This window comes from Erithacus rubecula (genome assembly GCF_903797595.1).
Source record: "Erithacus rubecula genome assembly, chromosome: 5".
In the NCBI taxonomy this organism is placed as follows: domain Eukaryota; kingdom Metazoa; phylum Chordata; class Aves; order Passeriformes; family Muscicapidae; genus Erithacus; species Erithacus rubecula.
This window is the reverse complement of record NC_136687.1, coordinates 35,579,494-35,596,938: the sequence shown is the minus strand read 5'-3', so window position 1 is coordinate 35,596,938 and position 17,445 is coordinate 35,579,494. Positions and strand designations below refer to the sequence as shown.

Here is a 17,445-nt window from a genome sequence, read left to right as displayed (position 1 = left end):
GGCAAAATTTTAATAATGACACCATAAAACAATTATACAAAAATCATGTACATATTTTGAGAATTTAAATAATAAATATATATATATACATACTTGTTTTTTACTTTGTGGAAAAGCAACTTTTGACAGTTTTAGATTGTGACTGGTTGCAGCTGAAAAAAAAAGAAACCAAACCTATTCTTCTCCAATAGGGCACTTGGAAGTTTGACAGTTCACCAAATTCATAACAAGAGACTGACTGTAATGGGTAAACCAGTAAAGCTGATGGAGAGACAATGACTGAAAAACAACAGAATCCCTACTGTCTGCTCTGTATAGTACTGCTTAGACACGAGGAACAAGAAAATGTGTGTCAGAAGAAACTTGGTTTTGCTTGTAGGGTGGTGGAAATGAAGGTATACAATACAGGAACCAGAAGATGTGAAGTATAACACAGCACTCATGGCTGCAATGTTCCATTTTGCCCTGCAGCTGCTGAAGGAATGACTAGAACACTCAGACTTGAAAGCCAAACTGGAAACCCCCTCCCCCTTTCAGTCCAACAGTGTAGTACATCATCATTGACCAGATTACAAAATTCAAGAGAATTCAACTACATTTTTGGGATTGGGGATAGGAAAGCGAAGAAGAACAAGAACAATTTTGGAAAAAAGAGTATTCTAGCTCCAAATGGATTTTACAGTCTCAACCCTCTACAGATATTTCAATGATGACTTATGTATGTACCAGTTTATCCTGATTCAGAAAACCATCAAGATATTTCAGATGTGGCAGAAGCCTTCAGCTTAAAAATACAATAAAAGTGAAATGCAGGAACTGGATCACTAGATTAAGATACTAATAAAATACAACCATGAAGGTCAATAAAACAAAATAATTTCTTTGTGTAGATGTAAAGAAAAACTACTTGAAATAAGTAAGTGAATAGCTAGATGTGAATATTTCCACAATATAGTAATACTTCCAACTGTTCAACCATACCAGCTATTTGTTCATATGGCAGAAATTCTGTTTTAGTTATAGGTCTCAGTTTTGTATCAGAATATATACACGTATTTCTTTCTCTGTTTCTTTTGAAATTTGAGAGATTAAAGGTTTGAGCATTTTTTGTTTGATTGTTGAGGTTTTTTTTCGCGGGGGGGGGGGGTTGGGTTGATTTATTTTTGTTGCTGTTGATTGGTGTGGGCACCTAATATTTAAGGAACACATATGCAAATCCACACAAGAGAACTCTAAAGGTATCTCAGCTTAAAAGGCATGTTTTTTCTCTTTTTCATACAATCAACTTTTTTTTTTTCTTTTTTAAGTCTTGGCCCTTCTGCCCCATGTTACATTCTTCACTACAATTTGTTGTTCAGCTGTGCAGACTTCAGACACTGATATGCAGTAAGCACTAAGGAATTTCCTGAGTCAGGTTTATTCATCATTACCTGTAAAAAGTAGAAGAGGGGATGAGACAATGTAAAAAGGAGAGACACACACAGACACAATTAAAGATTGTTTTGTAACAATCTAGAAACAATTCAGTGAGAAATAACACAAGAATCCACTAAATCTGTCACCAATGAGGTGACCATGACCAAAAGCTACCTTAAAGTGCTACACACAAATACTGAACATCGTGTCATCTTGGATTAGTGAATTTAAGACAGTTGCACCTCAAGTGGCCTGCTTCAGTTAGAATAATCCTCTTAGGAAAGAGCAACAGAGATTTTCTACCAACATTTCTTATTTTAAGAGTATAAGGCTTTTGAGACAGAAGCTCATGAAGATCCTTCTGTCAGTTGTCCTCTATTCACCCCTATTAGCACAGGACTTTTTAATTTGTCTGAAATGTATAGAATCACTTTTTCTTATCATTTTTGGCTGCTACCACAGATTTGTAACATACAGAATTAGAACTGAATCTAATAAAAATAGCCACTTGTTAATCAGCATTTTGCAAGATCAAAGTCAGCTCATTTTAACAGGATTCACTCAGACAATAGCTTATAATTTATATGCCAACATTTCAGCAAATTTTCATTTAAGCCTTTTAGTACTAGTTCTAAAATATCCTTAAAGCAGAGTAGCAACAAAAAAAACCAGTGACACTATAGTAACCATTGTCTTGTTATTCTACACTGCCAGTGTTTTGGACATTTGAAAAATGAACTACTACTAGTGTATCTTTCCGAATCTGTCATTAAATCAATAAAATGTGCCTGAAAAAATATTTTTCACACATTTCTCTGTCATACTTCTCTAACACAGCATGAAAACAACACAGATTGTTCTTCTTACCTAGCAGTTCTATATCAGTAGAAAAAAACATTGGGAAAAAGTAATTTGGATTAGAATTAAAAACCAAACTATTATGTTTTTATAACTAGTTTTAAGACAACACCCCCTCCCCCCCAAGTATTTACATATAAAAGTCATAAAAAGCTGTACACTTACTTGACTTTGCACTGCTAATGCAACACATTTGCAAAATAATTTCAAAGATGCAGAAAGTACATCTTGGTTAACATGCTATAGAATATTTTTTTGAAAATTGAAATACATTAAATGGTGATTATTACACATACTTCTAAAGCCAAAATATGATTCTGATTTCTATAAAACTGATTAAAATTCTATATTTCTTCTTCTTCCCCTCTCCAGTGAAGACTTTCACCATTAGAAATCTAAAAATACATAACTGCAGTTAAATTTTTTGACATCAGAGAAATGAGAAAATCAAAACCATTCCCCCACTGATGGTGGTCTGTGTGGTTTTTCATAAGAGTGACTCTGAAAGATTGAGGAACATCCATCTGCCTTGTAACCTGTGCTAAGCTGGGCAGGGCTCCAGAGCAAAATAAATTATTTTCATGTATTACTGAGTCACCAGCTAAGATGGATGGTACATACACATCAAGGTCTTCTGAAAAATGCTAATTACAGAATAAAGAGCTCCATGATATTTTCAGAAAAGAAGAGATGGTGCAACGTATAAAAAGTAACATTACAGAAAGCATAATACAATTTTAGCTAAAATTTCATTAATTCTTAAGATTAAATTGATTAATTGATTAATTCTTAAGGTTAATTTTGATTCTGCAAGTTTTGTGCTGGATTTCCTTTCCCCATCTGTGAAACTATTTGACAAAAATTTAAAAATTATATTGTACCTTTTTATTCTAATTATTATTACAGTTGACTGTACATGCAAATTCTGTTTTAATAAGAATGGTCAGCAAAGTTTGCCACATTTTGCTGCAGGAATAAAAATACCTTTTCTGGAAAATTTTAATTAATTTAGCCAATCAATATAGCAAAGCACAGATATGTTCTATATTCTGTGATACTGTGATGTTTTAAAAGTATATTAGAACTTATACTGCACATGAACAAGAAAGAACATAAGACAAGCCATAATGCCAGGATACATTGATATTACCTTCTTGGTAGGCTCCATCTGCCATTACCAGGTGAAGTATTTTGGCATACAGGTGTTTGTGTTCATTTCCAAGAACAGTCTGAACTATGGTTGAACAAATATCAATATTTTCATCTTCATCTTCAAGTATAGCCTAGGGGAAAGAAAAATCCATGTTGCCAAAATTAAAATGGGTATAAAATTTAACAGTTCAAATTTTAAATGCAATTCATGGTTAAACCCAAAGTTTTTATCTTTATTCCACTGGCTGGGCATTTTCTCTGGTAATATTTTAGTGTGCCAAAATAGATTTAAAAAATTTATAAAAAACCTTTTATTCTAGTCACACAAAGCAATTAGTTAATTGGCACAGCAAACAGTCCTAGGTACTTGTTTCTTAAAATATTTCCACTTGAGCTTATTCCACAAACCTTTATTTTCTCATAAACTTCAATTAATTTATCAAAGCCTATTTCCTGCTCCAGGTTATATCTCAACTCTTCTAAATGGCTGAAGATACTATCACATTCTTCACATTCACTGGCAATCTCTCCATCACTATTATCTAGAAAGAAAGAAAACAACAGTAAACCCCCCTCAGTTTTCCTACATTCTTAATTCTGCTTCTAAATCTCTAAAACAAATATCCTTTAAAAGCAGCAAAACAGGTAAGCTCAGGAGAACTGGATGATGTTGGCAGATGTTCTGACAAGGTGCAAGAAAATAAGAATAGCCCCTTTCTTGAAAAGAATCCTGAATCCCCAAAGGGAAGCTATCCCCTCTAAATCCTGACAATTAGCCATGGGGGTATTCAGCCTGAAGGAAAATAAGGTGCAGTCTTAAAGCAGAATTTAATTAGCAAAGTAGTCCAAGTTCCATACTACCACTCTAAGTTTCTGAGGTGAAACTCATGAAGGGGTTCAGTGGCTGTCCCACACAAGGGAAGGAAGTTCCTTAATGAAGCAGCTGTCTTCTAGCAAAATATAAGGAATTGTATTTTACCCATCCATTACCTTCTGCCCTGAGATACATCTTGTTCCATAGAGCAAGCCTTAAAAACTCAGTATACTAAATTTAGCTACAGAGTTCCTTGTTCTTTTGTAAGTGCATCTCCTTTGTGTAGCAAATTAAGTATGCCAAGTGGTCCAATAAGACAAAGTAGAAAAATCAAGATCATTTTGCTTATAGCCTACAGAAACCTTAAAAATAGGTTTGAAATGGTAAAACATTAGGTAAATCTTACAAAAATTATGTTTTAAAAAACACAAGACAGAATCGCTATGTAAAATTCCATTGTAAAATGCAAGAAAAGATACTTTCTTAAATAAGCATTCAAATTTGGAGAGAACTTGTCTACCAGGGAAAAACTTCATATGTTTCAGAGCATATAATACCAAATTTTTAAATGCTATTACCTGGTAAAACACAGACTTCATGAGTTAGTATTAGAACTCCACTATTTACACTATTTATGACTAGTGTAAGATATAGTCCTGACCAAATCATATCCTTCATTCAAGTATCAACAGTCAAATCAATATGAAATGATCATTAAAAAAAAAGTTGTATAGTTGCATATAAAATAAAAGTTGTATATGAAATAACCCATTAGGCTATTTCTAATCTTCTATTTAACATCTAGGTTTTCAGCACATTTGGTCTCAAGTTCTATCTGTTAACCTTTTGAAGGCTGGCCTGCCTTTCTCCCTGCCCCAACAATGAAACTTGAAATTCTTATGGAATATCTAGAAGGTAGGACATTGATATTAAACACTGGCACTTGCCTCAACACCAGAATCACAGATACAGATAGTATTGCATGTTATTAGTGTATAACATGAGCCCTGCCATAAAATTAAAGACATTACCAAAGTTTATTTTACCTTAAAATAATTATTGGAATGCATTATTATATGGTCAATCTGTTGAAAATTTTCTTCAATAAAAATTACACAGAAGATTTGTTTTAGATGAGTTACTGATTGCACTTAATTTTACAGCAAGAGTAAAATACTTCTATTTCCACCAGAATTTAAACTACAGAAATGAAACTTCAGGACATTGTGCACATCTAATGCAATATGCAAAAAGCAGTAATTAATTTACCTGTCTCACTTTTAGTCTGACTGCATTAATACCTAATTTTGGCTAAGGACAAGGTGAATAATTTCATGTTCCTTCTGACTGCCTGTTAAATGCCTTAAATGTAATTTAAGATGCATCCCAGATACTCCAGTCATGTCAATCGCTATTTCTTTTCACACTTCCAGCCACGAATTATTCAAGACATACAACGTATTCTGTCTTTGATCTTCCTTGAAGCCAGTTTTTAGACAACTTAGAGAAAACATCACCACCCAGCACAAAGCCAAGCTTTAATTTGCAACATGGAATGTCACTTAGATGTTGACCTTAACATTCAGAAAGTCTGAATATTATCTACTTTTTTTAAACTTATGTATGAAAACTATCAATTAGAGCTTTTCTTCATTATAAAATAACAAAGCTAAAACATTATTCTGTGTCTGAAATTTTAACGTGAATAAATAACTTATAAAACAGGTATAACAGAAATAATACCTGACTGCCATTCTTCATTAAGAGCACTTTCACTGCTGGGGTTATTTTCATCTCCTTCATCCAGCTCAGTAACATTTGTTATGCATTCCATGGCATTAGCCTTTAAAGTAGACTCCTCTTCTTCACTCAATTCCTCACTAGGCTGCTCCCTAAGCAACTGTTCCATTGAATCCCGGAGCTCCTGCAAATCTGTATCTGTCTCTCCAAACATACTAAAGGAATGTGATATAAAGTTTATATAATTAATAATTTGCAAGACAAACCCTGTAGAAAGAACTAATTTCTTTTGTTAAGCAGCAAATTGAAAAGCCAGTTTTGCTGGAGAGGAAAATAAAAAGTGACACCTTCCACCCCTCTCCCGCAGCTATTTGTAACCTCAGTCCAGCATGACTACAGCATTGCTACCATTGTATCATGCAGCACACAGGGAATAAACAGATATCCCACAGTCTCATAAAAAGATAGTAAGTCCTCAATTCCACTTTATTAGTTAGGTAATTTCAAAATCCTTGCATTTGTACACTATTATAGAACCCTGGCAAATATAACATTTTCAATCCAAATAAAAATGTGTCTGGAGCAAAAAAGTGAGCTAGATCTAATCAAAATAGATACACCAGACTATGCAAGATGTGGGGAATAGTCAATTCCAGGGTCAGATTTTTAAGCCCCTGAAAGAATTTAGGGGACTTGAAGAACACTCTAATACGACACTAGAGGAGCAAGATTTCCAGAAATGAGCAAATGAGCAAGATTTCCAGAACATAGAAAGAAAGGAAATATTCAAGAAACTTTAATTTCTAGAAGAGTAATAGTAATCAACTTTGAGTTGCTTGAGCAAAATGCAAGTTGCAGGCACCAAGCAGAATAGCACCTAGGATAGATTTTGGGAAGGAAATTCAGACAGCTATTGTATGCAGTATGCCCCATGAGCTTCTCAATTCTCTGGAACAAGACTTTAAGACTTTAAGTAATGGTGATTCAATACAAAATTTTTAAAAACTGGGTATAAACTCCATGGTAGTATAGTGTGTACAACAGCTAGTGTCTAACCAAAAACATTCTTGATCTGACTGGTTAAATACTTGATAAACTTGATACACTCACATATCCTCAGAGTCAGAGGGTCCTTCTTTGGCTTGCTCATCTTCCGTATCATCAGTTTCAAGATTATGTTGATGTTGCACATCTGCTACACTGGGAACATCAACTAAAGTTCTGTACAGTTTGCAAAGATCTGGGAGTGAACATGTTCTCAACATCTACAAAGGCAATAGAAAGCCTGCTTGGTAACAATACTAAAGACAGTTTGAGTTTACAAAATACTTTTAAATGAGATTTCACTGTTCTTCAGGCTTCCTGCTTCACAACCAGAAGCTCTGCTAGTAGGTTAAATACTACAGGGAAAAAAATTTCTTGGTTGGCAGAAATGACAAGATTACTGCCCTGTTTAGTGATTTTTTTTTATGATGACAAGGTAGTGATAATTCTAAAAAACTGCAGAAAAGGGGCAAAGCAAATAGGACAAGTTAGGAATGTCTTCATGAACTCCCTCAGTAACATCTCAGAGAAAGGGTAGAATTCCTCCACAAACACCTGGAACATAGAATGCTGAATGGTGGAATCAGAGACTTTCACTGCTGCATGTGACTTGCTGATACCATGAGCACAGTGCAGTTGAACTGCAGGGCAAACATGGCTAGACAAATACAAACATCTGCTGAAAGAGTTGTGCCATCTGTTCTGGCTCGATCAACTTCAATAAGAAAGTAAGAATAATACTATTGAACAAAAAAGTATTTATTTTTAGTTTTTTAAACTTGCCTTTGGGTCATTTGCATCAAAAAGTCCTGTAGAAAGTCCAATCAACAATGAATTTTTGCCTTTATTTCTTGCTGGTGATATGGAACGTGAACGAGGTACAAAAGACTCTTCCTGTGAAGACTGAGATGACAGAACTGGTGAGGCTGCTGGTACAGCTGTAGGCTGTATTATCCTTTGGAATAAGGGTTCAGCTGGCTGAGAGTCACTGGAACAAGCTTCTGATGTGGTAAAAGAAAGTCTGTTACAAATCTAACTAGATTAAAACCCCAAGATACTTAAGAAAAAGGTAACTACTATGAATATACCTCATTTCTGTTACACAATTAGAGGGAAAGTAGATAGCACATTGAAAGTATTAAAATATTTTTGATTATTTTAGAAAATACAATTACAATGTGAAATTTTCTCATTTTAAATCTTGGAAAATATACAACAACCCTCAGTTATAGCCTGCTCTGTTCTCAGGCTGTTTTCCCAAGTCCATGTCTTATACTGTGTCATCCATTTTCACCTGTTGCTTATAACCTTAACTTTAGAGAAATCTAGCATATCTCAATATAATTCCCTCAAACAGGGAAAAAGACCCATCCAGTTTGCTTAAGCCATCCTTTACTAGATGCAAGACTATCACCAATGATACTTGACAGTATTAACCATGTCTTTTTCTGAAGTTATTTCCCAGACCTCCAAGAACAAGCAATTCTTCTATGCCATAAAGGATTGTCATTAGCAGCCACTTTAAACATTGAGCTGCAGCTCAGTATTAATTTGAGATGTGTATAAAAAAAGCAGTACTTCTATTTAGTAAATAATCAGATCTCATAACATCCTAAATAGTCATTTGAAAAAGCTCTAACATTCAGAAAGTTTATGTCTATCAGTATGGGCCACTGTCCTGTTCATCTACACACAGTGTAGCTTTCTTGTAACATGTTTTCCTCCAAAGTGGTAAATATAATACTCACAATTTGTGTTCCTAATCCATCAGAAATTTCCTTTTTAGAAGTAAGAACTGAAGAAGCAAATAAAGCAAAAAAAATTAGACTTGTACTGACCTGCTGGAGTTTCCTTTTGTGGTTGCACCTTGTCGAGCACTTCTTTCTCCAAAGCTGCCTCATTCATTCCATCATGTTGTGTCCTATTATAACACATCACATCAAGGGGAAATACCATGTAAAAATAACCATTGGTCTATTGAAGTCATCAAGTGCAGTAAAACTAACACAACAGCAAGGAATGAAGCTTTAGCTAAGTGGAATTTTAATGGACACATCCAAATAAAAGTCAGTTAAAGCTCAGCTGTTTGAACTGGAGAGAGAGAGGTCAGGAGAGAGTACTTACGTATCCTCTTTCTCTTTTACCCACACTTCATTAACAGTGCTAGGAAACTCCTTATTCTCCTTACTATGGTGCATTTTATCTTCCATTTCTTCCATCACCTCTACTTCCAAATCATCAGGCTCTAAAATTAATAACAATTTACTTTATTAAAAATTAATTCCAATCAAGCAAAAAGATGGGGGAGAACACATTTTAAAATTACATTTAAATCCTTCAGCTTTAATAATTTTCTGCATTTTGCAGAAACAGCAGAAGTTTTTTAATCCCAGAGCTAAAAGTTTTGGGGTTTCTGATACCAGAAGAGTATCTTAAAGCTCCAATGAACTATGTCTTCTAAAAACCTCATGCCCCTACAGATCAAAAGGATGCTGGTATCACACGTGGAAAAAGATTCCAGCAAAACTGATAGGGAGAAACAAACCAAATCCCCACCAAATTAACAACAAAAAACTTGAAGTACTTTAGAATTCTACTTGTACTCTGAAGTTTTCTACCAGCACACAAAAAAAGGTTTCTTGAAATGTACTACATGTATTACCAAATGAGATTATAACACAGGCATAGAAAAGCACCTGGTCCTACCTAAAACATGTTAATAAAAAACTGCACATTACTTATGGGAAGATATAGAAGTATACAGGATCACTACTTCACTTACTGCATTCAATAAACAGATTTTAAGTAGAATTACTGATGAAATGAGTTACCATCCAGCATAACAGGTTTGCTCTGCACCAGGGTGGCTCCAGTTCTTTGAGATTCTTCTGGTACAGACTTTGTAACATCAACTGGTACTGCAGAATGAGCTTCAACAGGAGAAAAAGCCTTCTCTTCCTTCTTTTCTGATGAAGACTGATGATCTCCTTCAAGAAGTTCTGCAGTATCTAACAGAAAATGATTCTATTATCTAAACAGTGCTTCACCATATTTGGATAAAAAAAAACCTACAACATGGGTAATAAGGTAAGTTGGGAATTTTCATTTCTTTAAAGGAAAACAGAAAAAAAAACCTGCATGCTTTTAGTACAACTATTATAAAGAAGAAAGCTAAAAATAGTAAAATTTTAATTTCATAGTTTCTTTATCATTAGTACAAGTTTGTATTTGGAATAATTGTAAATCCTTTTGTCCTTGGAAAGAATGAAGGATGGGAGTTGACCAGGAAAAAAAATCCAAACAACCAAAAAACATGACAAAATAAAAAACTGACATGGTAAGTCACATGCTGCCAACAAGGTTACAGGAAGCTTCTAATGCAATATTCAGATGATGTCATTCTTTCAAAAAATAGGATTTTTTCTATTAAAAGGCAAAGTTTAAGACTTTTCAGCAAAATGAAGATCCTTTCCTTTCAGCGCACCCTGGTTAATTTCTTACCACTTCACTGAGTTTGCAATATTTTGGTGTCCTCCAGTATATCAGCTTGAGCTTACATTCAGAACTGAGGCAACACCCAGAAGTAGAAAGCAAGAGAGAATATAAGAATATGCTTCTATTACTTCAAAATTTTTCTCAGTAGATAAACTGTCACTACACTTGCAGTGCAGATAATTACCCACTGCACTTACCATTTATCTCATCTTGCTCCTCAAGTATGTCAGTTTGCAACTGCAGCTCTGCTTCTCCTAGGATCCTCAGAACTGAATCAGTAGGGCTTTTGCCCCAGACTTTCCTGTGAGGTTCACCAATATCTAACTTAATGACTTCCCCCAGAGTTTGACCTGTTGGGACACAAACACAAATACTTTTCTAAATTAGAAATTTTTATTCATTTTCTATATAATAAACAATAACAATATAATAAACAAACAAACAACCTCCACAAAACTAAAGAAGTTAGAAAAAAAAAAAAAGCCAGAACTCGCCCCAAGTCAGACAACCTAAATACTGTGCTTATCTAGAGGTTTTCTTCTGCCAATGTTAATCAATAACAGGAGTTATTCAATACCAGTTGACACATGCAACTTAAGAGCAGCAGCAGCTCTTTTCAGAAATTCAGGCACCCCAAAAGAAAGCAGTATGGCATGGAATGGTCTTGAACTTTACTTTGAAATGGTAAACTAGAAAGTTTCTTGTCTTGCCATCGTTTGAAATTTATTTCTGTTAATTCTCCCTCCAAAGAAAATAGGATATAAAGCAACAAAGAAAAACAGAGTAAAAGAAATTACTTGATCTTCTAACATTCCAGCACTTATAGAACTACTAAGTAAAATTGCTACTTTAGTAGAACTACTGCTACTAAGTAAATATGCAAGTCTGTCACATTCTCAACGACTATTTCTTTCTACAATGTGAAGCAGATTTTTAGTAAGATATACTAAAGATATACTGAAGCCAGGAAAAAGGAATTCTAACCAAAAGACCAGAGAAAGCAAGTAGAAAATCTGGAATGACAGTCTTGATTGAAGAAAGGCTCAACAGAAGTAAGAGAGATAAATTGAGAAAATCCCTCATGCTTGTTTTTTTTTTTCCCTACTGATAACAAAACATAACAGGATTTTCAAGTTAAATAAGAAACTTCCATATATTTTAAAAGTCTTTTATTCTTTCTGTTAAATTAGTATCTATTTAAAAGACCTAAAAAAAATAACCATGCATTTAATTAGGTAACTTTTTGTTGCTGAAATTATGAAATTATTTCTTGAATTTCCTGCAGGTCATTTAACTACTCAGCTTGTGCTTTATTCCTTATTTAAAGGAACACATAACCACTCCCTTTTTAGAAATGGATGATATGTAACTGATAACAAGATGATAATAATAAAGACTACTTGCTTTACAAAAACACACACTACAAATGGCAAACTGATTTACTAATAGCACTATGACCAAAAAAAAACCAAACAAACTTACACTCAGTTCCAGAGAGAGAATCTTCCATTGATAACTGAGCTAGAGGAACGACGAACTCAGATGCCCCAGATTCCCATTTTTTGCGATCTCCCAGAGGTGGCTGGTCACCTTGTTGTTCCTTATCATGCTCAGATCCAGCTGAGTCAGAGGTATTTTTACCCTCCTTTTTTCCTTTCTCATCTTCTTGAGCTTTAAGATTTTTGTTTAATCTTCTCAGAATTTCTCGCTTATTCTGAAAGAAGGACCAACATATGTATTAAAATAGTGCCTTTCTTAAAAGGATACCTAAATGAAACTCTATATAATAATTTGACATACTTGTATTGTAAAATCTGTCTTTTTTATTTCCTCCTCAGATTCCTGGACAGCAGTTATTACATGTTCATCCTTTAAGTCCAAGAAGCATGAAACAGAAAGCAGAAGAACATGTTAAAAAAAAAACTTATCTTGAGAATAGTAATAGACATAATAAAACCTTTCAAATGACAACTGCAGGCCGACTGAAACAGAACGCATGATTATTCTGCTTTATTCTATCCCAAAGACAGAATTTTAAGGCACCTTCCATCTTTGAATGAATCACTATCTGAAAGTGGTGAGCAAATGAATCACTCAATTTAAACAGATAAATGAGATTTCAAGCATGAAATGTAGCGATAAAGCCAGATCTGACCTCTACAGCAAGATGCCACTGAATTCCTATGCTACAAATGAGTAATTCTACAAGAGAACCAAAGAAGTGCCAAGCACAGAGCCAAGGCTAGTTTATGAAGAAAAAACAGAAGGGCAAGAACACAATTAAATAATATATAAGTAAGCAAACTACATCTTGAACACAAAAATGTAGAATTTATAATCTGTGTACAAGACACATATTCTTAATTTCCAATCGCTCTGTGTGCTATTTTAATCTGTTATAGTCACTGTCTTCTTCATCACTGTGAGACAAGCTGTCCACATGGAAAAAAATATACCAATAATTTAACTATTTGTCCAAACATGATTTATTTTTCCAGCAATCAACTGACATCTTTCAGTTCATTACATTTTATATATACTCTTTATTGTAAATTCTGCTCTATTCCCATAGTTATAGTCTTCAGAGTTGAATATAGTATGAACTACCACACTACACAGAAATTTAGAAAGAGCTTAGTAAAAGTACAAAAGATTAGGTTTCTTTCAAAATTTTTTTTTTCTTTCTTTAAAAATTTTTTTTCCCTAAATAGAAGCAACAAATTTCCTTAATAAATTTTTCTACCTAACCTATACATTTTCTCTATATTCTCTTTCCAATCAGTATCCATTTCCTTTCCATACATTTCACCCACTTAGCAAAAGTACCTACCACACCCACTTCCTTCAAAGCAGAAGTCATGGAGATGACAGGTACACCAGGCTTTACTGGAAATTGTGGCTTGGGAAGAGCTGCTCCAGGCTCTTGTAGTCCATTCACCGGACTATGTTCTGTAGCTTCCACATGAAAAGGCACATTAGGATTCTTTATCCCTTTTGCAATCAGCTGTATAGATTCAATTTAAAAAAATTCAACAAAAATTAACTTCAAAACTGCACTCTAAACACAATATTATCAATTAGGCTCATGACAATAATGCCACACATTTATACAAAAGACCACTGCACATCAGTTTGCCAGCTTCACATGCTGCTTTTTCTAGTCATTATATTACTAGCTGGACTTGTTCCATTGCACACAAAAGTAAAAGAAGATAAAACAAAATTTTGGTCATTAACAGACTATTAATAAAATAGTTGGGGCAGTACTAATGATTCTTAGGTTTGATGTTTTGAAGTCTTCCTGCAAGCATACCTAAGATTAGGCTTTTAATTAGGGAATTCTGACTGACACAAGATACCGTTTCCAATTTCAGAACTACTGTCTTGAAAAATCATAGTACAGGATTTTATTTATACCAAGATATGGACCTACATACTCCAACTGCATGTAACAGATTTATTTTCTTACATGTTCTTCCCAGGCTCTTTTCTCTCTTTCATAGGCTTCCTTTCTCTTTCTCTCCAACTGTTCCTTCAAAACTGCAGCACGAGCATTTGTTTGGGCCTACAGCAAACAAGTGAAAAAGAGACCAACTTAAAATCATCAGCAGTCAATTTCATTGAACATTTTAAGAAGGAATATTCTTGGATTATTCATCTCCCTTTCTCTCACTACTGTACAGACTGTGAAAGGAGGACTCCACTGACAAAATCACCACTGATCATCTACGTTGAAATAATGCCAACTCCTCAAAATTTTATTGCAGTTCTTGATTTGCATGGTTGTATTTTTAGTGTACATAGTAATCTTAAATAATCTTAAATAGCAATGTAAAATTAAAAACTCCACTTAAAATTAGCTTTGAAGACAAATGCATTAATCAAAAGATATTAAATATTCAGTTTAAATTTTACCAACTTATACACAAAAAACTTTATTTGCTGATTCACCTCTAGTTTTCAGGTTAGGCATAAGGTTAGCTTGTTTTTACACTGGACTTTGCAGATGGTGGGGGAAAAATCATAGAATAGACAAGAGCAATACTTATGTACAGAATTGTGAAATAGTTACTGATATAAAATCACCACATGGAATAAAGTTCTAATCAAACACTGTATTTCTGCGAAATGAATCTGCTTTAAATGTAATTCATCACAGGGTTATATAGTGCACATTCCAATTCACACATAGCCCATGTCAGCCCACTTAAGGAGTTTTGCCTTCCTTTATTTTTTAATCAAAATAAAGCTATTGTCTAAGGTACATCTTCCTTATCATTTCAGTCTCAAAATGCTGTTTTAGCTCTACCAAATTGCCATTAGGACTAAAGCTACCCTAGAGATAAATCTCAAAGACAGGACAGGGAAAATCTTTGACTTGCAAGAATAGACTACACTGTCTCAGCATGTTTTAAAATTATCAAGATAAAGCAGCTGAACAGAGTTGTTTGCTCAAGACAGTTAAACCCCTCCCACCCTCCTTGTTGTGGATACATGAACAAACTATTGATAGCATGAAATATAAGAAAATTCAAGGGATATAAAACATATTTGACAAAGTAACTTCCATCTCCTCCCACTCCACACTTACCTTCTGTGCTTCTATCTTCTTGCGTTTCAGTTCTGCTTCCTCACTAGAGTCCTGTCCATCAGAACTGACAGCTTCACTCTGCAGAGTGAAAGTCTTCGAGGAATTATCATCAGTTCATGTATTTAAAAGCTGAATGCTATGAGCGCCTACTCAGAATATTTTAATTGACTGACTGACTAACATGGGTCAATTTCACTAACTCCTTGCTTAAATGCAATGTCTACTTGAACAGAGCTTCATCTCTGAGATCAGTCGGGGTTTTGTTTATCCATTTGTTTTTTTAGAAAGAATTGGTTTTAAAAGACATGAAGCTTTAATAAGTCAGGAGAAAAGTAACGTGTCTCTTGTTGCAAGGAAAGTAGCCCACAATGCTGGGCCCTCACCTGCCACCCCTCATCACTGCTGCATATTCTGCAAGTGTGGTACAGAAGAAAGGTTTGATGATCTAGAATTTCAGTTTTTTTCCCAATAAGCCCTGACTAAAAATATATGTCTCCATATAAAACTGCCTAGAAGTCTTCCACTAGGGGTAAAAGAATACATCCCACAATTAACTTCTGTAAGTATTGAAGATCATTTTTAAACCAACCTTATCTCCACGAAGTTTTGCTTTAATCTGTTGACGTTCATTAAAGTTTTGTAGCCGGATCTGTCTCAATCTTGCTAAATATTCCTAACACAAAGAAATGAAACAAGTTTCAGCTCTATGGAAACTCTCTTCAGTACATTTAACTTACAATGTATCAGATTCCACAAAAAAAGAAAATGGGTGAACCACCCCCCAACATTATTGTTATCACTTCACTAGCATTTACTAACCTCCATAAAAATTCCCATGCAATGAAAATAAAGAAAATTGGAATGTATGTTTCTCAGCATTAATCATACATTTTGTATTACTGAAAGCTAGGAAAGGTTGCATTTATCACAACAAGATTAGGATAGAGCAATACCTATGTGTATCAAATTCAAGAACATCTCTGAGACAGACTGATGGAAGCAACTATTATTTTGATTATTTAAAAAACCAAAACCATTAAACACACCCAAACTTAAGCACACTAACAGTAAACTATTTCCTATAAATTTAGAAGTTCTTTGATTTTGTTACACAGATGGAACCATGCAGGGAAACTGGGCAAAGTCAAGGTCAAAATAGTGCTATTTTTGTGATGAGCAAAGCAGCAAACATGCAGCAAGCATACCTCTTCCTCCTTGTTTCTTGATTTCCTTCCTCTTGCAGAAATGGACCTGCCTCCATAGGTATCTGCCACGTTTTGCAGTGTACCCTGTTTGCCATTTAACGGTATCAAATTTAAGGTGGCTGGGGCAGTAAAATTATCTGCTTTATCCAATAACTGTTCACTTACAAGAAACTAAATCCATCAAAGATCTGAAGATGTTCTGACATTAACCAATAATTGTTTTCCACTTACGTGAAACATATGACAGCAGTAACTAAAAATTCTGAGTAGCCAAAGAGAGAGATAAAAGCTCTAAGAGTATAGCTGCCATCTCCTTTTAATTCTGATTTTCTCATGCTGTGTTAGAAAACCTAAATTGTTATGGGTATGAATTTTCTACATCTGGATTATATACAAATGGTGGTATAGGGTTGGGATTTCTGCCATTGCCGAGTCAAGCCTAAAACGTGGAAAGTGGAATTTTTTTATGTTCTTAGATTAAGCTTTTTTCACAATGATGACTCAAAAATATAATAAAGCACCTAAACATAGTCATTATAACTAACAAACTGTGCTAAATGTATAGTACACATGCAGTATATAGACTTGGTTCATGTGATGTATGCTGCAATTTGTGACCAAAAGGATTTCAACCTTTAGGAAAGTTCTGTACAGAACAGTACAAGAATCTTTTAACTTCATGTTTTCTCTTTGGATTAAAATGAAGAATACTTTAATTATTTTACTAATGATACACCACGATTTTTTGCTGAACAGGTTAAAAATTCCTTGATTTGTTAGTGCAACATACAATAAAGACATTAAGCACACATGTATGTGATAGGCCTCCACCCTTATAAAATGCCAGGGGCTTTGGCTTTCTCAAGCCTGTGTGTAGAGAACCATCAGTAAATAAATACTCCAGTGAGGTTATTGACTGAATCCAAATATTCTTAAATAATCTCTCAGATTGAGAAATAGTAATAGCTCAAGGAAATAGCACATTATTAACTTCTTTGGTGAAGTGACCATGGGATCAGAGAACAAATTAAAGGAACCATTTTGTGGAAGAGTAGCTCCTATACATTCATAAGGGCTCCATGAATGCTGGTTTCAGCTGAAACACTAACCATAAAAAATGCAAAAGAATA

The 17,445-nt window shown here is 34.3% G+C and overlaps 1 protein-coding gene across 10 annotated transcripts in view; it reads right to left on the bottom strand.

Moving 5' to 3' along the window:
* Window positions 1–1,137: 1,137 nt before the first annotated feature.
* The window catches only part of NEK1 (NIMA related kinase 1), a 41,264-nt gene continuing 24,956 nt past the window's right edge, over window positions 1,138–17,445 (bottom strand). For 3 of the 10 annotated variants that reach the window (XM_079306448.1, XM_079306455.1, XM_079306451.1), the window contains 17 exons: window positions 16,316–16,399; window positions 15,700–15,783; window positions 15,111–15,203; window positions 13,989–14,084; window positions 13,350–13,523; window positions 12,320–12,388; window positions 12,002–12,233; window positions 10,717–10,869; window positions 9,856–10,032; window positions 9,149–9,269; window positions 8,863–8,945; window positions 7,808–8,025; window positions 7,091–7,245; window positions 5,984–6,195; window positions 3,835–3,968; window positions 3,425–3,557; window positions 1,275–1,430 (listed from right to left, as the gene is read on the bottom strand). In XM_079306448.1, the coding sequence (XP_079162574.1) occupies window positions 1,417–1,430; window positions 3,425–3,557; window positions 3,835–3,968; window positions 5,984–6,195; window positions 7,091–7,245; window positions 7,808–8,025; window positions 8,863–8,945; window positions 9,149–9,269; window positions 9,856–10,032; window positions 10,717–10,869; window positions 12,002–12,233; window positions 12,320–12,388; window positions 13,350–13,523; window positions 13,989–14,084; window positions 15,111–15,203; window positions 15,700–15,783; window positions 16,316–16,399 (2,232 nt within the window). In that variant the 3' untranslated portion in view covers window positions 1,275–1,416. Of the gene's footprint in view, window positions 1,431–3,424; window positions 3,558–3,834; window positions 3,969–5,983; window positions 6,196–7,090; window positions 7,246–7,807; window positions 8,026–8,862; window positions 8,946–9,148; window positions 9,270–9,855; window positions 10,033–10,716; window positions 10,870–12,001; window positions 12,234–12,319; window positions 12,389–13,349; window positions 13,524–13,988; window positions 14,085–15,110; window positions 15,204–15,699; window positions 15,784–16,315; window positions 16,400–17,445 lie in introns of all 10 variants that reach the window. The other 7 variants (XM_079306450.1, XM_079306453.1, XM_079306454.1 and 4 more) reach the window with 4 other exon arrangements.